At 32.1% G+C, this 22,559-nt stretch overlaps 3 protein-coding genes across 3 annotated transcripts; 1 reads left to right on the forward strand and 2 right to left on the reverse strand.

Moving 5' to 3' along the window:
- Positions 1–11,111: 11,111 nt before the first annotated feature.
- On the reverse strand, positions 11,112–12,066 carry LOC111911692 (uncharacterized). The gene is made up of 2 exons (XM_023907445.2): positions 11,822–12,066; positions 11,112–11,763 (listed from the first exon to the last, which is right to left on the reverse strand). The coding sequence occupies exons 1-2, from the start codon at positions 12,064–12,066 to the stop codon at positions 11,112–11,114; spliced, it is 897 nt and encodes a 298-aa protein (XP_023763213.2).
- Positions 12,067–14,312: 2,246 nt separating this feature from the next.
- LOC111911693 (uncharacterized) lies at positions 14,313–15,008 on the reverse strand. Its single transcript, XM_023907446.1, has one exon. The coding sequence runs from the start codon at positions 15,006–15,008 to the stop codon at positions 14,313–14,315; it is 696 nt and encodes a 231-aa protein (XP_023763214.1).
- A 2,390-nt stretch (positions 15,009–17,398) lies between these two features.
- LOC111911718 (diaminopimelate epimerase, chloroplastic) lies at positions 17,399–19,599 on the forward strand. The gene is made up of 9 exons (XM_023907469.3): positions 17,399–17,782; positions 18,005–18,172; positions 18,261–18,331; positions 18,404–18,461; positions 18,537–18,716; positions 18,820–18,904; positions 19,028–19,087; positions 19,182–19,255; positions 19,343–19,599. Exons 1-9 carry the CDS (start codon positions 17,495–17,497, stop codon positions 19,457–19,459), a joined length of 1,101 nt encoding a protein of 366 aa, XP_023763237.1. The 5' UTR covers positions 17,399–17,494; the 3' UTR covers positions 19,460–19,599.
- Positions 19,600–22,559: the final 2,960 nt, after the last annotated feature.

The following is a 22,559-nucleotide window of genomic DNA, read 5'->3' on the forward strand; positions in this document are numbered from 1 at the left end:
ACGAATTACCCGAAACCCGAAAAAATTACCCGATCAACACCCCTACATTATGGTGGGTTAGGCATGAGCAAACGGACCGAACCGGACCAACTTGGACCCGAACCGGGAACTAGCTCCGGCCAAAATCAAGAACCGAATCGGCCCGACGGTTCTACCGGTTCCGGTTTCAGGTCCGGTTTTGCCGGGTTTTAGATTTTGGAACCGATCTGATTTGACACGCTTCCTTGCAGGGCTTGTAACTCATTCAATTTTTAATCAAATCAAACGTTTTTATAGTCTAAACTTAACTACAAAACCTAAACTAAGTGTAGGAAAAAGATTCATGTAAAAAAAACTTAAATTGAGTGAGTTATGCACATTTGAACAATAAAGTCAGATTACGCTTAATTGTTGTAACATAATTTTTTTTGATTTGACACCCTTCCTTGCGGGGCTTGTAACTCATTCAAATTTTAACCAAAACAAATGTTTTTATACTCTAAACTTAACTACAAATCTTAATCTACATGTAAGAAAAAGATTCAGGTCAAAACAAGTTAAATTGAGTGAGTTATGCACATTTGAACAACACAGTCATATTACATTTAATAGTTGAAACATAAAAAAAATTCTAATTTTGACACTCTTCCTCGCGGGGCTTGTAACTCATTCAATTTTTAACCAAATCAAGCGTTTTTATTGTCTAAACTTAACTACAAACCATAATCTACATGTAGGAAAAAGATTCATGTAAAAAAATTAAATTGAGTGAGTTATGCAACTTTCAAAATTTGAATGAGTTATCCGGTCCGGTTCCTGGTTTTGTGCCGGTTCCAATGACAGATTCTTACCGGGTCCCGGTTCCAAAAGTTGACGAAATTATAGTATCGGTCCCGGCCCGACCGGTTCCATCGGGTTCTGGTTCCAGTACAGGTTTCGGTTCCGGGACCGGTTATGACCGGTTTCCCGGTCCATATGCTCATCCCTAGACCCTATATATTAACCTGCGTAAGATATTTGATTACCATTACTTGAAAAATAACATGAATGGATTTCACACGCATTCCAGATACCAGGTGGATACATGAATAGCATTCCAGATACCAGGTGGATACATGAATACATTAAAACATAATCGCTTTTTACTTTTAAATAACATTTGTATATATTTTTATGGATTAAATAGATATATTATTACACGAAAATAAATGTTAATCTTTTTCGTTCTTTCAACATACGATCACACACAAATGCATACAAAGGGAGAAATGTCGAGGGAATGTAGCAAATACTGGAACTAAGGTACAAAATCATGAAGCATGAGGGCTTAGAGGGGGGCAAAGTGGGCAGTTGTACAGGGCCTAATTTTTTTCATTATATATATATTTTTTAAAAATACAAAATTATAATAAAGATAATGGCCATTTTTTTCTTGTTTGTCCCGGACCCTTAAGAATATTTTATTTTTCAGGACCGACCCTGTCATGAAGGAAGTTAGCCAAAAATAAAATCGAATGCGGTTTCAACTTTCAAGTATTATTTTTATCTTTCTTATTTTTTAAGTCCTAACAACTTGTTTTATCTCAATAAATTATAGTATGTACTTTTATATTAACCAATTAAATATCATTACTACTAATTAAATACCATAAATTAAAAGATTCTTGAATTGTAATGATAAGATTGTTGAAAGTTGGAGGGTTTTAATTTGTGATTAACCGACATAATTAACCTTAGATAAACTACCTTGAAGGCTTGAACCATATCAAATCAAATTGAATAATAAACAAAAAGATAAATCTTAGTAATTAAGTCAATTTCCTACTTATTATAATAGCATAATAGCCTAATAGATCGGATTTTATGTAAACTAAAAAATATATAATTTGTAGGAATCATCAAGTTTCTATATACTATAATAGCATAAATAAATAAATAATAGTTACACCCGATATATTTTATTTTAAGTCACTTTTTTCCAATATACAATTTATTTTTGCTTTACAAAAAAAAAAGACTATTATCAGTGTGAGACTAGTCTACTTGATAGAGACTTTGCCTCTTAGATTAAGGGTTTCGAATTCTAACCTTGACATGAAGAATTTCGTGATACTAACTTCTATCCATTAACCCTGTCGTTAAAAAAACAAAAAGACTTTTTATTATAACAAAAAATAATTTAGTTATTTGCAATGGTTAGCCTATCCTTAGATTTATAAAGATAAATCTTCGTAATTAAATCGAATAAGACAAAAGCTTAGAGCCCTAGAAAATTTATGTTCCGTTGTTAAAAAAAAAGACTTTTTATTGTAACAAAAAATAATTTAGTTATTTCCAATGGTTAGTCTATCCTTAGATTTATAAAGATAAATCTTCGTAATTAAATCGAACAAGACAAAAGTTTAGAGCCCTAGAAAATTTATGTTGTTCCCAACTTGATCATAGAAAACAAACATACACTTGATCATAGAAAACATACACGTCCTTTCCCAAGCACCGATTAGAGTAGAGTGGTGGTGGTACTTTATAGGTGATCACATGGATTCTTCAAATCTTAGTTCAATGTGTTTGTAAAAATTTGGTGTCAAAGTAAATTAAATAGGTTTATTTATACGAATGATTTAAATTTGAGAAATTTATAAATTTAGACAAACACATTAATTATTTTTAAAAAATAGTCAAAAATTAACAATTTTCAAAAAATCTTAAAATAGCCACTCATTTCGTATATGATTAGCCACAACTACGAAATCCTACTATTCTGCTCCTATTTGAGTACGTGGGCTTTAAATTGGGCCCAATAATAGCCCACGGGCCGGAAGAATAATACCCTAATTTTTTAGGAATACCTTCATTTTCTACTTTCTAGCTTACCAAAATTCTCTCAACGATACGTACTCTTTCGAGAATTTTATAAGATATCTACTTATTTAAAGTTTTAATCATGTTTTATTATTAAGTTTTATACAATAGGATATGTTTATTTATGATTTATTTGCAAAAAATGAAAATATATGAAATCAGGTGACCAAATCACATCTAGATAAATGGTATCAGAGAGAACAAATCGCATATGGAGGATAACAAATAGGAGATGTATGTTGGGTTTTGAGAGCATTCTCGCATCTAAAGTGTAATGTATAAGTATCTGATGCGTAAATTATACATAAGGACATATATATAACCCGCAGGGTTTTGAATAATCAAACTCATACCCTTTTAACAAATTTCAAAATCCGATCCAAACCCGCTCCATAACCCGCAGGGTTTTGAATAATTAAACCCATATCCTTATCCACCGAATCAGCAGATATCCAAACCCGCCCCGTAACCCGTACGTTTTTTGAATAATAAAACACATTTTTACTTAAATCATAAAATCATATTTATTAAATAAAACTAAGTTTTGATTTAGAAAACACATTATGTACTCGAGGACTTTCTATTGGAATTAAAATCATTATTTTAATTACTTCCGGTTTTTTTTGACCGTCGATTGCATTGATAGAGAATAGAAATTACAAACTTTCTTCCGGTTGATAAATAACCTTATTGATTTATAAATGAAATTGGTGATTACATGATGAAATATAAATGAAATGAAATCATGAATCTTGGGAGAAGAGTAGAAGACTGAAAATCTAGAAGTTGAGTCCTTGACTCCTATGTAAAAATAATTTAGTCTTTGGCCTTTTATCTTTAGATTTCTTATTGGAATTTAATGTAAACTTTAGGCAATATAAAATATAAATTTATATTTCTAAAATTTATATGGGGCGGGTTATAAACGGAGCGGATCGGTGTTGATCCATACTCGACCCTTTTAATAAAAGTGTTAGCGGGTACGGGTCGTTAACAGGTAAACGGATCAAAAACTATGCTCTAAACGCATATAATTGTTAAGGGTTTGGATCGGATCAGGGTCAAAACCCGCTCCATTGCCAGGCCTAACTAAGAGAATAAGTTGTTTAGTAATTTGACCACGTTCAATCTTATACAACTATCATCATTTTCATGCATTCTCACTAATTCTTATTCATTTTTGTTCATACACATCGTTTTTCTCTCATTTTCATTGTTACAAAATACGACTCAATAAACATTCTGACAACATTCTGACAGAATGAGAATAATAATAAAAGGCCTATAATAACTTTATAGACGATTTAATTACTGAGAATGTATGAAAATGACAATAGTGATGTAAGATTGAACGTATTTATATTATTAAATAACATATTTTCTTTGTCATTTCACAGAATAGCACTGTCCACACGTCCGCACAATAGATGTCAATCCACATTTGAATCTCTCTCTCTCCCTCTCTCTCTCTCTCTCTCTCTATATATATATATATATATATATATATATATATATATATATATATATATATATATATATATATATATATATATATATATATATATAACGTACAAGCTGTTGATGCACATATCATGTATCAGGGACTTATACTTTCATAGAAGGATGGTCCTCATGAGAATGTACAAGTAGTTTATGCACGTCTTGTGTATTAGAAGCTTGTACCTGTGATTTTTTTTTTTTGCCAAATCAAGATTATTTTAGGGTAAATCGCAATTGGAGAATACCCGAATGTAATTTACTAAGAAAAAAAAACCTTTTATAAACACACAGTTTTGTTAGGCTATGGGCCGAAAATTGGGTCAAAATCGAAGACCAAGTAGATAGTAATTCGCAGCTCGAGGATAGAAAATAACAGATATGAAATGTCCCATTTTAACAAACAAATATTTTTCATTTTTAATTAAGGTAAAACATTATTTTCATAAAACCAAGTTAAGAAAACTTATTTGTTCCAAATACATTTGCTTGAAAATTAAAGTAATATAATAAATGCGGAATCACTAATGATGTTGATGATTATGTACAATCACGCCTTTGACTTCCCACGATCATCAGTGGTACCTGAAAAACATTTAATCCACAACTGTAAGCCAAAGATAAGTGAGTTCCCCTAAAATACCACACACCACAATACACATACAATGTATGCACACACGAGCCTTCAGTATGACTTGACCGCCTCGCGAGGCCTGCAGTACACCTGGACCAGTTACATGGGCCTCCGGTTAACGATTGGTCCCCCCTTTTGTGCTTATAACATACAGTTGATCCGCACCTGGCCGACAACATACATCTGGCTCGCCCGGGTATCTTGGCCTTCAACACAAAACATGATCACCTCAACCCACCACCCGATATGAAGACATATAAACCAATAATGCAATCAAAAAAGTAACATAAACACATACAAATCTCTATACTAGTCTACCTGTCTAACAGCTCACTACAACATACAAGCCTCATACAGTACCCTACGTCACTACTAGCATATCGTTGATGAATGCATAGTTATATGTAATCAAAGGCGAGATAGAAAATCGAACACGTGATCCGAATCTAGAGCCACAACCAAACAAGGAATAGGAAAGAAATCCTATATCAAGAGTTCTCATGCTATTTATCCTACATGATTGCATACAACCCCTAGGGCACTCAACTAGACGATAACTGACCCCTGGTACTCTAACTAGCATATCACTACTCGTATATCCTAACATACAAGGATATATACTGTAACACGTGGTATAGTAAGGAAACTCACACAAATCAAAGACCCAAGGAAATACAGCAACACCCTCATTCTCTATATTGATCGCCTCAGCGAACCCACTATCATCAAACAAAGATAGATTCTCAATCAATAACCAAATTCCTTCAAATTTTACCCAAGGCCAAACTAATTAAAGGTCAACGACCAACCAAGTCAATGTTCACCATGAAGTGGAGACCTATTGGCCACATCGTGGGCATGTCAAGACAAAACAGTCGACATGTGGGACCTTTCCATGTCGTGGATCCTGGCAGAATGTCATACTCTTTATTAAGTGCTTAATCCTTACAGATATAAACCCATAACTTTAGATATAATCTATTTCAATAATTTAATGGATAAAGTTTCCAACTTTATCGATTAGGAATCCACCACAAGGCATTATCTACAATTCTAAGTCCAGTAAGTCCTTAATGAGGCCAAATCCTCAAGATGGACACAAAGTAACTCTAACCATGACTCTTTCTTAATTACCAGAAGCTTATAGACTACAAAAACGACCATAACAAGCTATGAAGTTCCTCAAACTCCAAGAGCATCCATGGAAGGGAACAAAATGACTCAAAATGACCCCAAACATGAATCAAGAAAAAGAAATGCCAAGGTAAGAACTTTATAACTCAAATAGCTCAAAAATCATAATAGAATTATGGGTCCAAACCAACTCCTTGCTTCCTTGCACCAATATGAACTTCCTTCTTCCTCAAGCTCAACCAAAAATCCAAAGAATAAGCTCCAAATCATGAAGATACGATCTCAAACATGCATGGAGCTAGGGTTTTGTGATGAGGGTGGAAGTTGAAGAGGATGGCCTAATCCTTGAGATTAGGTGCATAAATATGGAAGAAACCCTAAAAGATCAAAGGCTTGGGCAGCAGCAGCTGCCACATCATGGCCTTCTTCTTGTCACGTCGTGTCGGCCATCCAAACACGTTTTTCATGTGTTTGGTATGTAACGTCGTGGTGCTCCATTCACCACATCGTGGCACAGGGTTTTAACCAAAAACCTTACCTTTGATCCCTCAAAGCCCTCTACCGTGCCATCGTGGAAAACGGGTGTTACGGTCCTCTCCTATTTAAATTAGATTTCTTCTTCGAAATCAGTCCTTACAAACTACCTCTTATATACACCACACACTTTTTGCAGGTTCTTCCAGTCCCACTCCAGTTGCACTAGCCGAAACCTCTCTCATACCATGGTATGCAGTTCCATCCCAAGGTCTTCACGAATAGAAGCCAAGTCTATTCTTGGACTAGACGCCTAACAATCGCTCTCTCAACTGCCGCAACACTGGGTCGATGCTCCACCATCTAACCACTTTAATAACCCTTGTCAATTTAATCTATTTTGCGAAATAGTAAGCCCTAGTGGAGAAATGAGAATTAACCCCATTGTAAGAAACTAATTCCTTAGCCATAACCTGAAGAATCCAACATACAATTTCATCCTATAATTAACCTTGCTAACAAAATATTCACAGATTCGATCTGACCCAAATTCTCCCCGTCCTCGCGTCGTCCTACTGATAAATCGAATTACAGAACCCACAGTTGGCCGCCGTCGCCACTAACCTTTCCTACAAACACACCAACGAAACCCTGAACATAAACCAATCGAACACATAGTAAACTAGACTATCTACACACTTGGCTCTGATAGACCTGATCCGCCGACCAGTAATCACTTTCAGGCTTACCCCCGATCTACCAACCATTAACTACTCTCGGGCTTTCCCCCGATCCGCCAACCACTAACAGCTCTCGAGCTTACCCCCAATCCGCCAACTAGCTACCGCTCTCCCCAAGCACTTGAACCCATGATGTTACACTACAATTTTAATTTACATAAATTAAGCATTCATTCATCATTTCGTACATGATAATAGTACACATTCGTTTCATTCATCAATTTCGTACATGATAAGAGTACATATTCGTTTCCGTGACCACAGGGGGAACACTGCTTCCTACCCGTTATGTGTTCCTTCGTTGAAACGACAACGATCGATAATGCATATTTTTTTTTCTTTTTCACCAATTGACCGTTGAAAAACAGTAATAATTTTAAAAAAAAATTGCTTTACCTATAAATACATACTATTATATTTAATTTTAATTACCACTTTTCTCTCTATTCCATAAACTTTCAATAACTAAAAAAAATCCGTTTGATGATAGTGATGACAATAATATGTTCATCTCTATGATTTACGAGTATTTCACGAACGTTCTGCTACAACCAAATCCAGCTCCTCTATTAATCAGACGTACGACGTTAAACATAGATCGTGAAGAAGGGCACGAACGTCTAGTTCACGATTATTTTGCAAATCATTGTGTCTACTAGCCACACGATTTCAAAAGAAGGTTTCGTTTGCAAAAAAAATGTTTTTGTTCGGGTAGCCAAGCCTTGGAAAACAGGTATTATTTCTTTCAAATATAGCTCTTACATAATTTAAATACATTGTTTCTTTCAAATATAGCTTTTACATATTAAATATACGTTTAGGTATTAATTTTTCCAAATGAGATATGATACTAGAGGTAAGTGAGGATTCACATGGTTATAGAAATGTGTTGCCACAATTAAGCTTATGGCAATAAGAGAGTCACCTAATTCGATTGACGATTATATAAGAATGTCTAAGAGAACTGCTAGAGAAAGTTTGTAAAGATTGGCAAGACATGTTGTCGAAACCTTCGGTAACGTTTATATGCGCAAACCTTCGTTGAATGATATGCAACAACTATATGCGACGCAAGAAGAAACACAGTTTTCCGGGTATGCTTGGAAACATTGATTGCACACACTGGAAATGGAGAAATTGTCCCGTGGCATGGAAATGTTAGTACGCAAGTGGTCATCATGGAACACCTTTGTTGGTATTAGAGGCGACTGCTTCCCAAGATTTATGGATTTGACATACTTTTTTCGGGGTTGCGGGTTCGAACAACAACGTGAACGTTCTTGATAAGTAACCAATATTTGACAATATTTTGTCAGGAAAGACATCAGATGCTCCTTTCACAATGAATGAAAATGAATATAAGTTTAGGTATTATCTTACGGATAGAATATATCCAACATATTCCACATTCATGAGGCATTTCGACACCCAATAACACCAAGTGAACAAATTTCAAGAGAAAACAAGAAGAAGCACATGAGGATATGGAACATGCTTTTGGAGTTCTGTAGTCGGAATGACACATAATTTGAACATGCGACACGGCCATATCAGTTAGACGTTCTACAAGATATTACGTATGCATGTAACATAATGCATAACATGGTGGTTGAAGATAAATGATGAAATATTGCGAAATATTCGGCTTCGGATCCTAGACACATACAATTTCAACGCCGGACAACGAAATATTTACATAGGGTCGTAGATATTAAAGACGCACGGAAACACAAACAACTTCAAGAAGATTAGACTGATTTTATGTACGATGGAAATGAAAATGAATAAATTATGGGCAAAATGTAACTTTTTTTAAATGTTACTTTTTTGTTGTAATGTTTTTTTAGATTTTTAAATGTTATGTTTAATTAAAAAAAATAGATTTTATTTAAATAACATGCTTTAATTAATTTTGTTTAAATATAAAAATTAAATCGAAAAAATAAAGTGTTAGGGTACAAAGTTCTCTTTGGATATGACTTATCCTCTTAGATTGTGTGATGAGTTTAGCATTTCCTATAAATAAGAAGTGAGTGACTCTGATTTTAAGGTGTTGTTGTGGACACTCCACCATACTCCACCTTACTCTAATATATTTTAGGTTAATCATTACTATTAACTAATCATTTTCTTTAATTAAGGATTTGTTTACATTGTTTTCCGAAAAAAAATATTTTTTTATTTTTGTTTTCTTTAATTCTCTTATATATATATAGGGTTAGGTTCATTTGAGACCACTTATATTTTGTGAGACCGTGAGACGCATTTGTTTATTATTTTTTATTTTTTTTATTTTTTTTTAGTTAATTCATGTTCCAAAAATAATATTTAAATTTTTTTTTTTTTTGATTTTTCCATTTATTTTGCATTTTAAAATTATTTTTAGAATATGTACAGTGTAATATTCTATTTAGAATATTTCACGTATTTTTAAAAAAAAATAGATTTTTTTTAATTTTTTTTAATTTTTTTTAGTTAATTCAAGTTCCGAAAATAATATTTAAAAAAAGAATTTTTAGATTTTTCCATTTATTTTGCATTTTAAAATTATTTTTTAGAATATTTCACGTATTTTTCAAAAAAAAAACGGATTTTTTTTATTTTTTTTTATTTTTTTTTATATTTTTTTAATATATTTTTTTAGTTAATTCAAGTTCCGAAAATAACATTTAAAAAAAGAATTTTTGGATTTTTCCATTTATTTTGCATTTTAAAATTATTTTTAGATTTGGTCTCACGGTCTCACAAAATTAGAATGGTCTCAAATGAACCTGAACCTATATATATATATATATATATATATATATATATATATATATATATATATATATATATATATATATATATATATATATATATATATATATTCATTAACTGTTAACTTAAACAAATAGAACATATATATTTTTTTATTTTATAATGTTATTATAAAAATCTTTCACTTAACTTAAGAGATAATTTTGTATAAAGAATAAATATAATTATATGAAAAAAAAATTTAATGTTATTCTTTTAAATTGATAAACTTGTGGCTAGACCTAAAATATGTAAATAATATCAAAACAATGAAGCTACTAAACCCCAACCTCAAACTATAATAAAATTTATAATAATGAAAGTTTTCAAGAAAAAGAATCAGTGGCTAAGAAAACCAAAAAGAAAAAATAAAAACAAAATTATTTATGAAATTTATCTTGTACTAATATTCTACGATATATCTTTATATAAATTAATAAAACTAAACAAATCACATTTATAAAAATATATATTACAATTTAATAAAATAAATAAATAGTTTCGTTATTCCCATTAAACAAAAAAAATCAAGCTGCAAAAAATCAATATTGAACCTAAATAAAAGTAAACAGTGAAATACTTTTTAAAATCAGTTATAAAAAAAGAAAATTACTTTTGCCGAGATAAATAAGAGCATTGGGTGTGGACAACAAGGTGTAACACCAAGTTGTGCCACTTCACATGCCACATAAGCAAATTGTGTTATAACACATTGGTTATAAGATGCAAGAAGATGAAACACCAACTTTTTGAAAATAAATATTTTTATTTTTGTATTTTTTTTTTACTATTTCGTTTTTTTTTACTTTTTTTTCTTTTTGCGTTTTTTTAATAACTAATATATTTTTTATAAAACATATAATTTTAAAAACAAAAAAAAGACATAATATTTAAAATCTAAAATTCCAATTACAATTAAAAAAACAAAATTTTAAACCTAAATTAATAACTAAAATACCATTCAAATTACTACTAAAACCACACACCAATCATAATTAACCCAAATATTTTTTTCTAATTTGTTCCTTCATCGCTTGTAGCACCGCTAGATCAGTAGGAGTTAAACCCTCCTCGTTTGTCCGAAGAATTGACAACTGATGTGTCATTAGTTCACTCTCTTTTTGCTTCTGCTTCTCCCGTGTCTGCCTTTCCAGAAACTCCAAATGACGACGTTTCAAGTCATTTTTTTCTTTTATTAATAAATTGTGCTCGTCGAATTTCGCTCTCATTTCCACCGTATCTTTTGCTCTCGTCTCCACCTCCTCCGCATGTCTTGCAGCGCGCCTCGCTTTGTCGCGTCCGGGCGGTCGTCGTGGTGGGGATATCTCTTGGATATCATCCGGGATCTCATCGTCATCGGCGTTTAGGCTAATGTTAGTCCGTGCGTCCGACACGTCGACCGGGCTAGAATTGCGAGACATTTTGGATCGAACCTCCGACGATGTAGGCATTTTATTCCACTTTGGATCCGCTCGCAACAATTCCCATGATTTTTCAAAGTCGAAAACATGACCCATTTCGACCCGATATTGTTCCTTAGCAGATTTGAACAAATCGAAGTCGTTGGTTCCGCTTTGTTGTTGCGCCTCAAGCCGGTTGTAAATATCGTTGAATTTGCTGAACCGCTTAGTTATCATACCCCATTTGCTGCTCAACATGTCATTGTTACGATATGAATTTTTCTTTAAAATAACGTGAAACTTGCCGAGCACCGCCCCCCAATAAGCTCATTTTTTTCATTCCATTTCCGCGAAGTTCGTTTTTTGAAGTAGCACACCAAGCCGCCGTCAAAGCGTATTCCTCCTCCAGTGTCCACCATTGTGGAACGTCTGCATTTTCTGTTTCTACCGCTATTGATTTCCCTTTCCTTTTCCCTTTCTTACTACTTCCCGCTTCCACTTGAATTGATGGTTGTGTTGTAGGCGATGGTTGGTTGGTTGTTTGTTGCATCGAACCAAAAGTAGAGAAAAGATTTTGTTGTAAATTTGGGTTTTAACCAAATTGATTTTGTTGAACGTAAGGTGAGTTGGGAAATTACAGTGGCGGTGAAACGGGATTGAAAGCGACACCTTGGTATGAGATTTGTGGTGAACCTTGAGACGACAAAAGGTTGAAATAATTTTTGTACCCCGCAAATCCGAGAGGCAAGGTTGTGTTTGGGTTTGATGATGGAGGGGGGGGGGATGGGTGTTTGGGTTTTGCTCCATTTTTTGAAATCATAATGAAAAATGTGTATAAGATATAGAGAGAATGAGAGAAAGGTATATAAAAATTTGAAATAAAGTATATATATATATATATATATATATATATATATATATATATATATATATATATATATATATAGAGAGAGAGAGAGAGAGAGAGAGAGAGAGGTAAAAAGGTAATTTTTTTTTTTGAATTTTACCGTTATCAAACGGTCTAAATAACAACGGTTATTTGCGCGTTACAATTCGTCTCCACGACAACGAGAACCCACGCAACGAGGTGCAACGAGATTGGGGGCAGTGTGCTTCTCATCGTAACGCCGTTGAGGGGTGCCACCTCACTCACATTGTATCTCGTTTGTACCCATACCGATTGCTCTAATTTTTGGAAAAAGATAGAAAAAAATAATGAATAACTTGAATAAGATGAAAAAAATGCTCCACATGGAATTAGTGAAAAGTGGAGAAGGTGAGAGGAAATGTAGCTTACACTAGGACAATATTTATTGGAGATTCAGTTTTATAGTTTTCATAGTATAAAAGTAGACTAGAGTGTGCATTTATTACAAATAGTGTGGAGTAGGGTTGTATACGAACCAAACGAACACGAACAAGGTCTTATTCACGTTTGTTCGTTTAATTTAGCCGAACAACAAACAAACACGAACGGATAAATGAACGAGATTTTTTTGTTCGTGTTCGTTCGTTTAACAAATTACTTTGTTCATGTTTGTGAACATGCTAAACGAACATAAACGAACAAACATAAACGAACAAAGATAAAAAAAACGCAATTGAGCATATATGAACATAAACGAACATATAATATAGCAATATAATAAAATCAAATTGAATATAAATGAATATAAATAAACTTAAACGAACATTATAGACAAACGTTCACGAACATGAATGAACGAACGAGACCATTGTTTATGTTCGTTCATTTAACTAAATGAACGATAATTTTTGTTCATGTTCGTTCATTTATTAAATAAACGAACATAAACGAACTTCCCGCCGAACATTTCACGAACGGTTTGTTGAACGTTCAGTTCGTTTACCGCATTCGACATCATAAAAGGTCACTACAAAAAGAAATGATGACATAGAGTGTTATAACTAGTTGTCTATTTCCTTCATTTGATGTTATAACATCATATTGATATGACATGTGAGGTAACAATTTTTGAATACGATAACACCTTTTAACTAGTTGTCCACACCCACTAATCTAACTCATTAGATTTATATAACCAAAGAGAAATTAAATATCCTCGTATTTTTCTTCCTACATATTCTACTACCCATTTGAAATCATGATAAGTGTATTAAATTAATGATAATTTTATCCAAACATGACACATGTCACCATTTTACATGGATAGAAAGATAAATAAAAAGAAAAGGCAGGAGATATTTAATTTCTTATAACCAAAAACACATTTGAAGTCACATTTGACTTTATTTGATTATTTCTATGTCAATCATTTTCATTCACGTCAACTTGACATAATTATAACAAGGCAGGACAGGTTAGGCCCTCTATGGATTTTGTTGGGCCTAAATTTTCTTATTAGGCTCGAGGGAGCGGTGTCCCCGAAACCACACTCTCTCCCCCGCCACATAAGCGTCATGTCACTTTTTACCACTCAATTGTGGTTTCTTGCCACACCAAGGGTGTGGTGCGACACTTTTCATTTCTTTTATTTTTTTTTTTGTTTTTTTAAGTATTTTAATTTAATAAAACTTCCTTTTTTTTTAACTATTTTTATTTAATATAACTTCTATTTTAATAAAAAAAACATAATTTTTCATTACTTGAAAATTAAAAAAAACAGTACATTGTGTTACCAAAAAAACCCACACACATGACATTTAAATAATCCTAGAAACTTAAAAAACATAAATAAAATAACTAAAGCAAACTACATAAAGTCGTTCTCCGAGAACTCGTCTTCGGGGTCATCCGGTGGATCCAAATTAAGGTTAATGTTTTGAACCCCCGTAAATGTGTTCCACTAAGTCATTGCGAAGATTGTGAAATGTTTCAGTGCAACGTATCTTTGCTCTCCTGTTTATATAGTCTTCGCCACCAATTTCTATTGATTGTGTCTCTGGTATGGTTTCTTCCTCGTCAAACGCACATATCATTCTTCCTTCGTCTTCAATAATCATGTTAGGCAATATAATACATGTATACATGATTTCTTGAAGTTTTTCCTCGTCCAAATAAGCTGGTGGTTTTTTCAATATGAACCACCGTTTCTTCAGAGCTCCAAAAGCACGCTCAACATCCTTCCTAGCTCTTTTTTGAGCTCTCTTGAATTTCTTTCGTCTAGAACCATGTGGAGCTGAAAACGATTTAACAAACACAGCATACTCAGGATAGATTCCATCGACCAGATAATAACCATACTTATATGGCATTCCACGCACTTGAAAAGAAGAATCTGGTGCCGATTCATCATATATGTTGTTAAATATTAGTGAACGGTTAAGAACGTTGATGTCGTTAATCGAACCAGGAGAACCAAAAAAAGCATGCCAAATCAACATATCTTGTGATGCAACTGTTTCAAGTATGACCGTTGGGTGACCATGATCACCTCGGGTAAATTGCCCATGATATGTTGTAGGGCAATTTTCCCATGCCCAATGGAGACAATCTAAGCTTCCTAGCATTCCAGGAAACCCATGCACACTAGCATGATGGGCTTGCAATTGCAGGATGTCATTACGTGTAGGCTTACGTAAATATTTTGGACCATAAAACTGAATCACAGTTTTGCAGAAAAAAATGGAGACTGTCTCGTGCAATCCTAGCAGACATCCTAAAACTTTCGTCTAACGCATCAGGCGGAATGCCATATGCTAACTGAAGAAGTGCGGCCGTGCATTTTTGTAAGGGAGTGAAACCGAGTGTACCTCTAGCATCGTAGCGTTGTTGGAAAAAAATGCACTCCCTCGTTACATCTTCAACTATACGTTCGAACAAACCTTTGAGCATTCTGAAGCGCCTACGAAAATAATACCCTTGGTAAGTGGCATTATTTGCAAAATAGTCTTGCACCAAACGTTGGTTGGATTCTTCACAATTTCTGTAAATATATCTTTGTGTTCTCTGTTGAGAACTTGCAGCTGCGTTGTTACATACAACGTTGTATGTTTGTTTCGTCATTTGAACACACACAATAGCGGTATCAAAAATAGTCTGAAATTCTTCAGAAAATGACATTTTTGAGAGAGTGGTAATTTTTTTTTAGAGAGAGAGAGAGGAGATTGTGTTGTGAAAAAAAATTAAGTTAATATGTATATCTATAGGAAAGAAAAAGCAAAGGAAAAAAAATTAAATGCTCAACGGCTCAATCCTTTCCATGTTGCCTCAACCAATCAGAATACACGGCTTTGGAGGACCACACTGCGCCCAAGACCGCACCAAACGACGGTCTGGGGTCGGTGTTCCTGTCCTATGTGGCATGAAGTGCGGTCTTGGACCGCACCCACACCGTGCAGTCTTATGGGCAAGAATTTTGTACTTCTATAATCTATAGACGTGTTTTATGTTATTATTATTATATGATTTTTGTTGTTTTAGTAGCCTGCAACCGCAAGACCATGAATAAAAGTCCAAGTTTGGTTTGATCTTTTTGAGTAAATTACACGAATGATCCTTATGGTTTAGGGAAATTTGCACATTTGGTCTCTAACTTATTTTTTTTACTCGGAATATCCCTACTGTTTGTTTTTGTTACGCACTTGGTCCCTGTCTTACCTAAAAAGACTATTTTCCCTTGATTTATTTATTTATTTAAATAAAAACACCTGTAACTCCACCCCTCTCATCTTATCTTACATACCTCATCATTTTTCCCTATTTAAATAATAATATTTTTAGGTAAAACAGGAACCAAGCGCGTAACAAAAACCAACAGTAGGGACCTAATGCGTAACAAAAACAAACAATAAGGACCTTCCGAGTTAAAAAAACAAGTTAGGGACCAAACGCGCAAATTACCCCTAACCATAGGGACCATTAGTGTAATTTACTCTATCTCTTTTCAAATAAAAACTATTCGACTATAATCAAAACACTAAAAAACATTTTGTTATCTACGTATGTTTATTTCACATAGCGGAAACATAGATTTGGTTAAGAGAAGGAAAAATAAAATGCTCGATTGTTTAATTATGGTGAAAGTTGATTACTTTTTGAAGATCAACATGATGGTTGAAGTAGGGTTAAAAAGTATGAAAATTTTGAGAAGCTTTATAAAACAAAACAAATAGAATGAGATATAGATGTTAATTATCGAAAAAATAAAGTCCCAAAATTCTCTGTGTTATAGGAGGTTTGTGAAGATATGTATATTAAAAAGGAAAAATTATAAAAAATAACAATATATAGTATAAAATATATCATACATAACTTTAATAAGTAAAAATAAAAATTATTTATTAAAATATACAGGTATAGTGCTTTTACGGGTACAAATATGATCATTATAGATAAAATAATAATAATAATAATAATAATAATAATAATAATAAAAATAAAACAAGAGAAATAAAAAAGGTTTGTCAAGTTTCACTTAGACAAAACGATCATCTCCATATTTTTCAATGTCAATAGTCTATAATTTATATTAAAAAAAACAAACAAACAAACTATATGTATTAAATTTATTTATTTTTATATTTATTATTAATTTATAACATGATCATGATTATAAAATTAATTAAAATTTTATATTAAAATTTCAAAATTATTAAACAATTAAGTTAAATAAATTAAAAGATATTTTTTTAGTTATATAAAATTATAATTATTGATTTAAATAAATACGTGAAATTATATAATATTATAATATATATTAATTTAATTTTAATTTGAATTTTAATGTTATTAATTAATTTTAATTAGAATGAAAGTTTTAAAATTTAAAATTAAAAAAAAATCAATAAGTTAATAAATGATATCATATTAATTAAAATACATAAAAAAAAACCTATTTTTTTTAATAAAATATTTGATAAATATATACAAAAATATTAAACAAAAAAGCTAAACGGCCTAAACCCTTCGGCTTTGGACATAAACATAAACTCAACATCCTCCTTCCGGGTTCAACTTGACAGCCGCCGTGCGAATCAGCGTCTTCGTTGCCATCATGTCCGTCGCCACCATTGTTTCAGCCCCTCTCACATCCTCAAATATTCGATCACTTTCCATCATATCTTCGTCCTCCTTTTCTCCAATCAATTCCTTTAAATGCTCTTCTGTCGCTCTCAAACTGACAACTACTTCTCTCCTCCGAAACCCTAACCTCCGATTCTCTGTCTCAGCAATGAGCGTAGCAGCTCAGGAAAATCTCTCTCAGACTGCATTCCTTGATCGAAGAGAAACTGGAGTTCTTCATTTCGTCAAGTATCATGGCCTCGGTAACGACTTTATCATGGTAAGTACTAAGAAACTTATTTCTACTTTCAGCCTACATGGACAATTGCTACCAGTGAAGTTTTTAGATATTTTGATGATGTTCTGTTACTGTTCGTTGTTCAAAGTATAATAACGATTGCATTATGTTACTCATATACCTTATAGTGGCTCGGTTTAATGAATTTGATTGCTAGTGGTTGGGAGTGTCATCCATTGTTTACCTAAAATTGGCTTTGATCAGGTTAACAATCTCGATTCAATGGAGCCCAAAGTTACTCCGGAGCAAGCTGTTAAGTTATGTGATCGGAATTTTGGCATTGGAGCAGATGGAGTAATCTTTGCAATGCCTGGATATAATGGGACTGATTATACCATGAGAATATTTAATTCAGATGGCAGCGAGCCTGAGGTGATTTTCTTTACTTCGCAAAGCACAAATTCTTGATATGTCCATTGTTGTGTAAACTGTAATCTCAATTATCTGCCTCCTCTCACAGATGTGTGGCAATGGAGTTCGATGCTTTGCAAAGTTTATTTCAGATCTCAATAGCTTACCTGGAAAACAAAGGTATAAAGAATTTATTAAATTCTGCTCTCCTCTAGTTGATTTGAGTACCATTTAGTTGTTGTACTCTTACAGTTTTACAGTACATACTGGTGCTGGATTAATTGTGCCCGAAATACAAGATGATGGAAAGGTAGTAAATTTTGCTTATTTAGTTCATTGAATTTTTATCCTTGTGGATTGAATTTCAACATTGTTGTTACTTCAGGTTAAAGTTGACATGGGTGAGCCAGTTTTGAAGGCTTCAGATGTTCCAACTAAAATAGCACCAAATAAAGATGAATCAGTTGTGAAAGCAAAAATTGAAGTAGATGGAGTAAACTGGAATGTGACATGTGTCAGTATGGGAAATCCTCACTGTGTCACTTTTGGTACACAAGACAACGAGGTATATTCAATATTCATCAAACTTTTATAAAATATATATTCTTGTATATCAAAATTTGCCTTCTACTTTCTTTTTTGATTTTTGTGGTATAACTTGTAAACAGAATTTGGTGGTTGATGAATTGAATTTGGCAGAAGTTGGTCCAAAATTTGAACATCATCCACTGTTTCCTGCCCGAACTAACACAGGTCAGGTTTTATTTACCTTTATGATTTGTTATACAATCATAAAAGCATAAAAGAACTTGATATTAGGATATTACCTATTTACTTATTTTATTTAATCTTATAATATGTTATATACTTTTTCAGAATTTGTGCAAGTGTTTTCTCGTTCACATCTAAAGATGCGTGTTTGGGAGCGTGGGGCAGGTTATAGCTTATTATAAAATGATTATATCTTGTTATAATTTTTAGTTTTATAACTTTGGATTAAAAAAATAAAAATAAAAACTGTTTTGTATAGGAGCAACATTGGCTTGTGGAACTGGAGCATGTGCAGTAGTTGTTGCAGCAATCCTTGAGGGTTGTTCTGAGAGAGTAAGTTTTTTTTTTTTTTTTTTGGATATATAAATAAAAATGTTTAATTTTTATTTTGATATTAAAATTAATGTTTTGTGATTACAGAAGTGTAGGGTTGATTTACCTGGAGGGCCATTGGAGATAGAATGGAGGGAGGAGAACAACCATGTGTATATGACAGGCCCTGCTGAGGTAGTCTTTTATGGATCTGTTGAGCTCTAAACGTTACAATTTTAAATAATTTGAAGATTTTTATCTGATATAAACATGATTTGGTGTGTTGTAAACATTATTTATTTGATGCTTCTGAATTTGGAAGACTTAATGTAGTAATATTAGTTTTGTTGTTGATGGCAATATAATCATGTCGATAACAGAAAAAACAGATTCCAAACCTACTATAAAAGTTTGGAAAGATAGTAAATCACAAAATATAGTCACCAAAACGAGAAAGGTTTACTTTTACATTTGATGATATGATATTGTCAAATATATGTGGCCTATTTATTGCATCACGCTTTATTGCCATTTTCTGGGTTTGATTTTGTAGGCAATACTTTAACAGTCGTTATAACAATGTAAAATTGCAAATGGCCACAATCAGATGCCCACTATTTTACATAAAAAAAAGATTGAAATATGGGGATTGAGATACATGAAATATAACGAGATTACCTCATAACTAGAGTCGAAATTATCAACATATTGCCAAGAGATGTTAACAAAAACAAGTTAGCAGAATTGCAAAAATAGTCTATTTTGTGAGAGTATATAGCGTTTTACCAACTGCTAGTTTATTAAACCGGTTTTCCTCAACCGGTTCAAATGAATAGATTACCAAACCGGTAGATAACTAGTGGTTTGGATAAAGCAGACGAAGCCAGGCCCAAACTAGTTGACTTGTTTTGAATGTGCACCACTAACTAGATGAAGTTACTTTGAACAATTGGTTTTCCGTATTTTTAAAGAATTGAACAATGAAAGTATATGACGAGTGCCCAATTGAATTGATTGGGTCACTATTCGGAAATTTGGTAAATCTCAATAAAAAATTTGGTAACTTAGTGCCAACGGTGTGAATAATTTAAACTATTATATCAAAATACATCTTAAACAATTAATTATCAAATATAGGTTTTGCTGTTTTAATAAATGTACATTGCTTTGCATTTTTTTTTTCTTTCTAAATAAATATTTTAGAATTAAAATGGATAACACTATGAGTCTATAACAGTAGGGGGATGACACAATACTGTTTATTAACTTATTATGATTAGTCTTCACATCTATCGTGTTTTGTTACAAATTTGATATATTTTATTTGCTAAAATAACAAAAACGATCAATTCATATCTACATAAAAGGACAATAAAAGGATTTGATTATGTGTTTGGAAAACCCCCCCTACCAATCAAATAGGGGCCTATACCCTAGAAGATTCTTCAATGTCAAAACGCACTAAAATAAGACCACTTGCCACTCAAAAAAATAGAAAGGAAGCACAACAAATATTTTGATTATGTTATGTATGACATGTATAGATGATACAATGAGAAGAAAAGATGATATTGACTTCTCTGTTTTATAGAATTATAAACAAAAGACACTATTGCAACTTGCATTTAACAAGGACATAACTTTCCCGTCAACATGGAAGGTTTATTTCTCTAATCATATAACTAATAAAAACCATTATCATATGTGAATTTCGTTCACCCACTTCTTTCCATCTTATTATTTTATCAACTACTTTAACTAAACAATTAATCCAATAAAATGGGATAATTAAAATTTAAGAGAAAATATTGCAATGATTTGGTTATTTACAACCATTTTTTTGTTAGAAGATAAAAGATTAAACTTACATTTATGTATTCTAAATGCATCAATCAATGAATTCATTTTAGTTATTTCTTAAGCATAACTATGCATACAAAGTTGACTAGACAATGAGTCGGAAGAAAGGGTTAAATAAGATATATGAAAAAATTTGTATATATAGACATACATTTTTAAAACAATGATGTCTTTTAAAGTATGATGTTTTTATGGTATTGAGTTGTATAGAATGTCTCATATAAAAAGTATTTTAGAATCAATTGTTGTTGTTGTTATTATTATTATTATTATTATACCAAATGATTTCTAGTCTAACGATATAAATGTTACATCCCCTTTTTGAGATCAATAATTCAAGTTCTGTCGAGACATAGATGAAATTAGAAATAGATTAGAAGTGGATTAAATTTGTTGTTTTAAAAAAAAACCAGTTCTTTCATATAACATAGAAAAATGTTATCATAATCAAATTCATTGTATTTTAATGTTGGATCTTTAACATAAGCCAAAACAAAGATATATTTTGAAACTTGTTTGTCAATTTCTTCTCTTTCATATATGAATACATTAAAGATTCCCATAAATCACACTTATAAATCAAATGGTAGTTGAAAATCCACAAAACACCTCTTGTTTTTTTTTTGTTGGGAATCTAATAATATTTAAACTATTTAATTTGAAGAAAAAGAAACATCTTCTTTCAACTCTATTAATTACTTAATTTTCATATTTACAATCTTAAAAAAGATGGCAATTTTAAAGTTAATATATAATAAACATTAAAGTTACATTTAAAACCAAAATAAATAATTATGTAAGAACACTAAATTAGACCTAAAGCTGAGCCATTAGAATAGAAAAACTCAAAATTTACGACTTTAAGTTTTTTAATCAATATCATATATTTTTGTATTGCAAACCAGCAAACCTGATGCAGTGGAAGCTACTACGTGTCGCAACAGTAGACGAGTGAGCAATAAAAACAACCATGATATTTATATATAATTTTAAACTTTCTAACTAACAGCCATTTATAATTATTTTGATTCGTTTTAATGTTTCATCATAAAGAGTGTAGTGGAATCGATGCATGTAGTCATTTATTTTTATAAAAAAAAAAATCAGACATCGACATATACACGTACAAACGCGTTTTACACTATTAAAAAACAATACCAATGGAAATTACCGACTAAAAGAAAATCCATTGGAGAGACCGACAAAATACCAATGCCCAATGGGAGAAAAACTGTAAATTGGCAAACGACAGAAATTCGTCGGAAAATTGTATCAAATTACCGATTTAATATCAACGGACAACAATTCTTTTAATTATTAATAGTTATCCGTCGGAAATTAACAATGGAATAACTAGACGAAATAAAATTTATTATCATTTTGTTTTCTAAAAAATTATATTCCCTTAAAAAACCGTCAATTTGTTATTATTATTGTTACCATCATCATTATTACTATGTGTATG

Source organism: Lactuca sativa, chromosome 2, assembly GCF_002870075.4.
Source record: "Lactuca sativa cultivar Salinas chromosome 2, Lsat_Salinas_v11, whole genome shotgun sequence".
NCBI classification, from domain to species: Eukaryota; Viridiplantae; Streptophyta; class Magnoliopsida; order Asterales; family Asteraceae; genus Lactuca; species Lactuca sativa.

Coding starts and splice junctions, on each gene's coding strand:
- LOC111911718 (XM_023907469.3), top strand. CDS start 17,495: ATGTCCGTCGCCACCATTGTTTCAGCCCCTCTCACATCCTCAAATATT. Junction 17,783..18,004: donor TCGGTAACGACTTTATCATG/GTAAGTACTAAG, acceptor GGCTTTGATCAG/GTTAACAATCTCGATTCAAT. Junction 19,256..19,342: donor TTGAGGGTTGTTCTGAGAGA/GTAAGTTTTTTT, acceptor TTGTGATTACAG/AAGTGTAGGGTTGATTTACC.
- LOC111911692 (XM_023907445.2), bottom strand. CDS start 12,066: ATGCAACAAACAACCAACCAACCATCGCCTACAACACAACCATCAATT. Junction 11,764..11,821: donor TTATTGGGGGGCGGTGCTCG/GCAAGTTTCACG, acceptor CATGTTGAGCAG/CAAATGGGGTATGATAACTA.
- LOC111911693 (XM_023907446.1), bottom strand. CDS start 15,008: ATGCTAGGAAGCTTAGATTGTCTCCATTGGGCATGGGAAAATTGCCCT.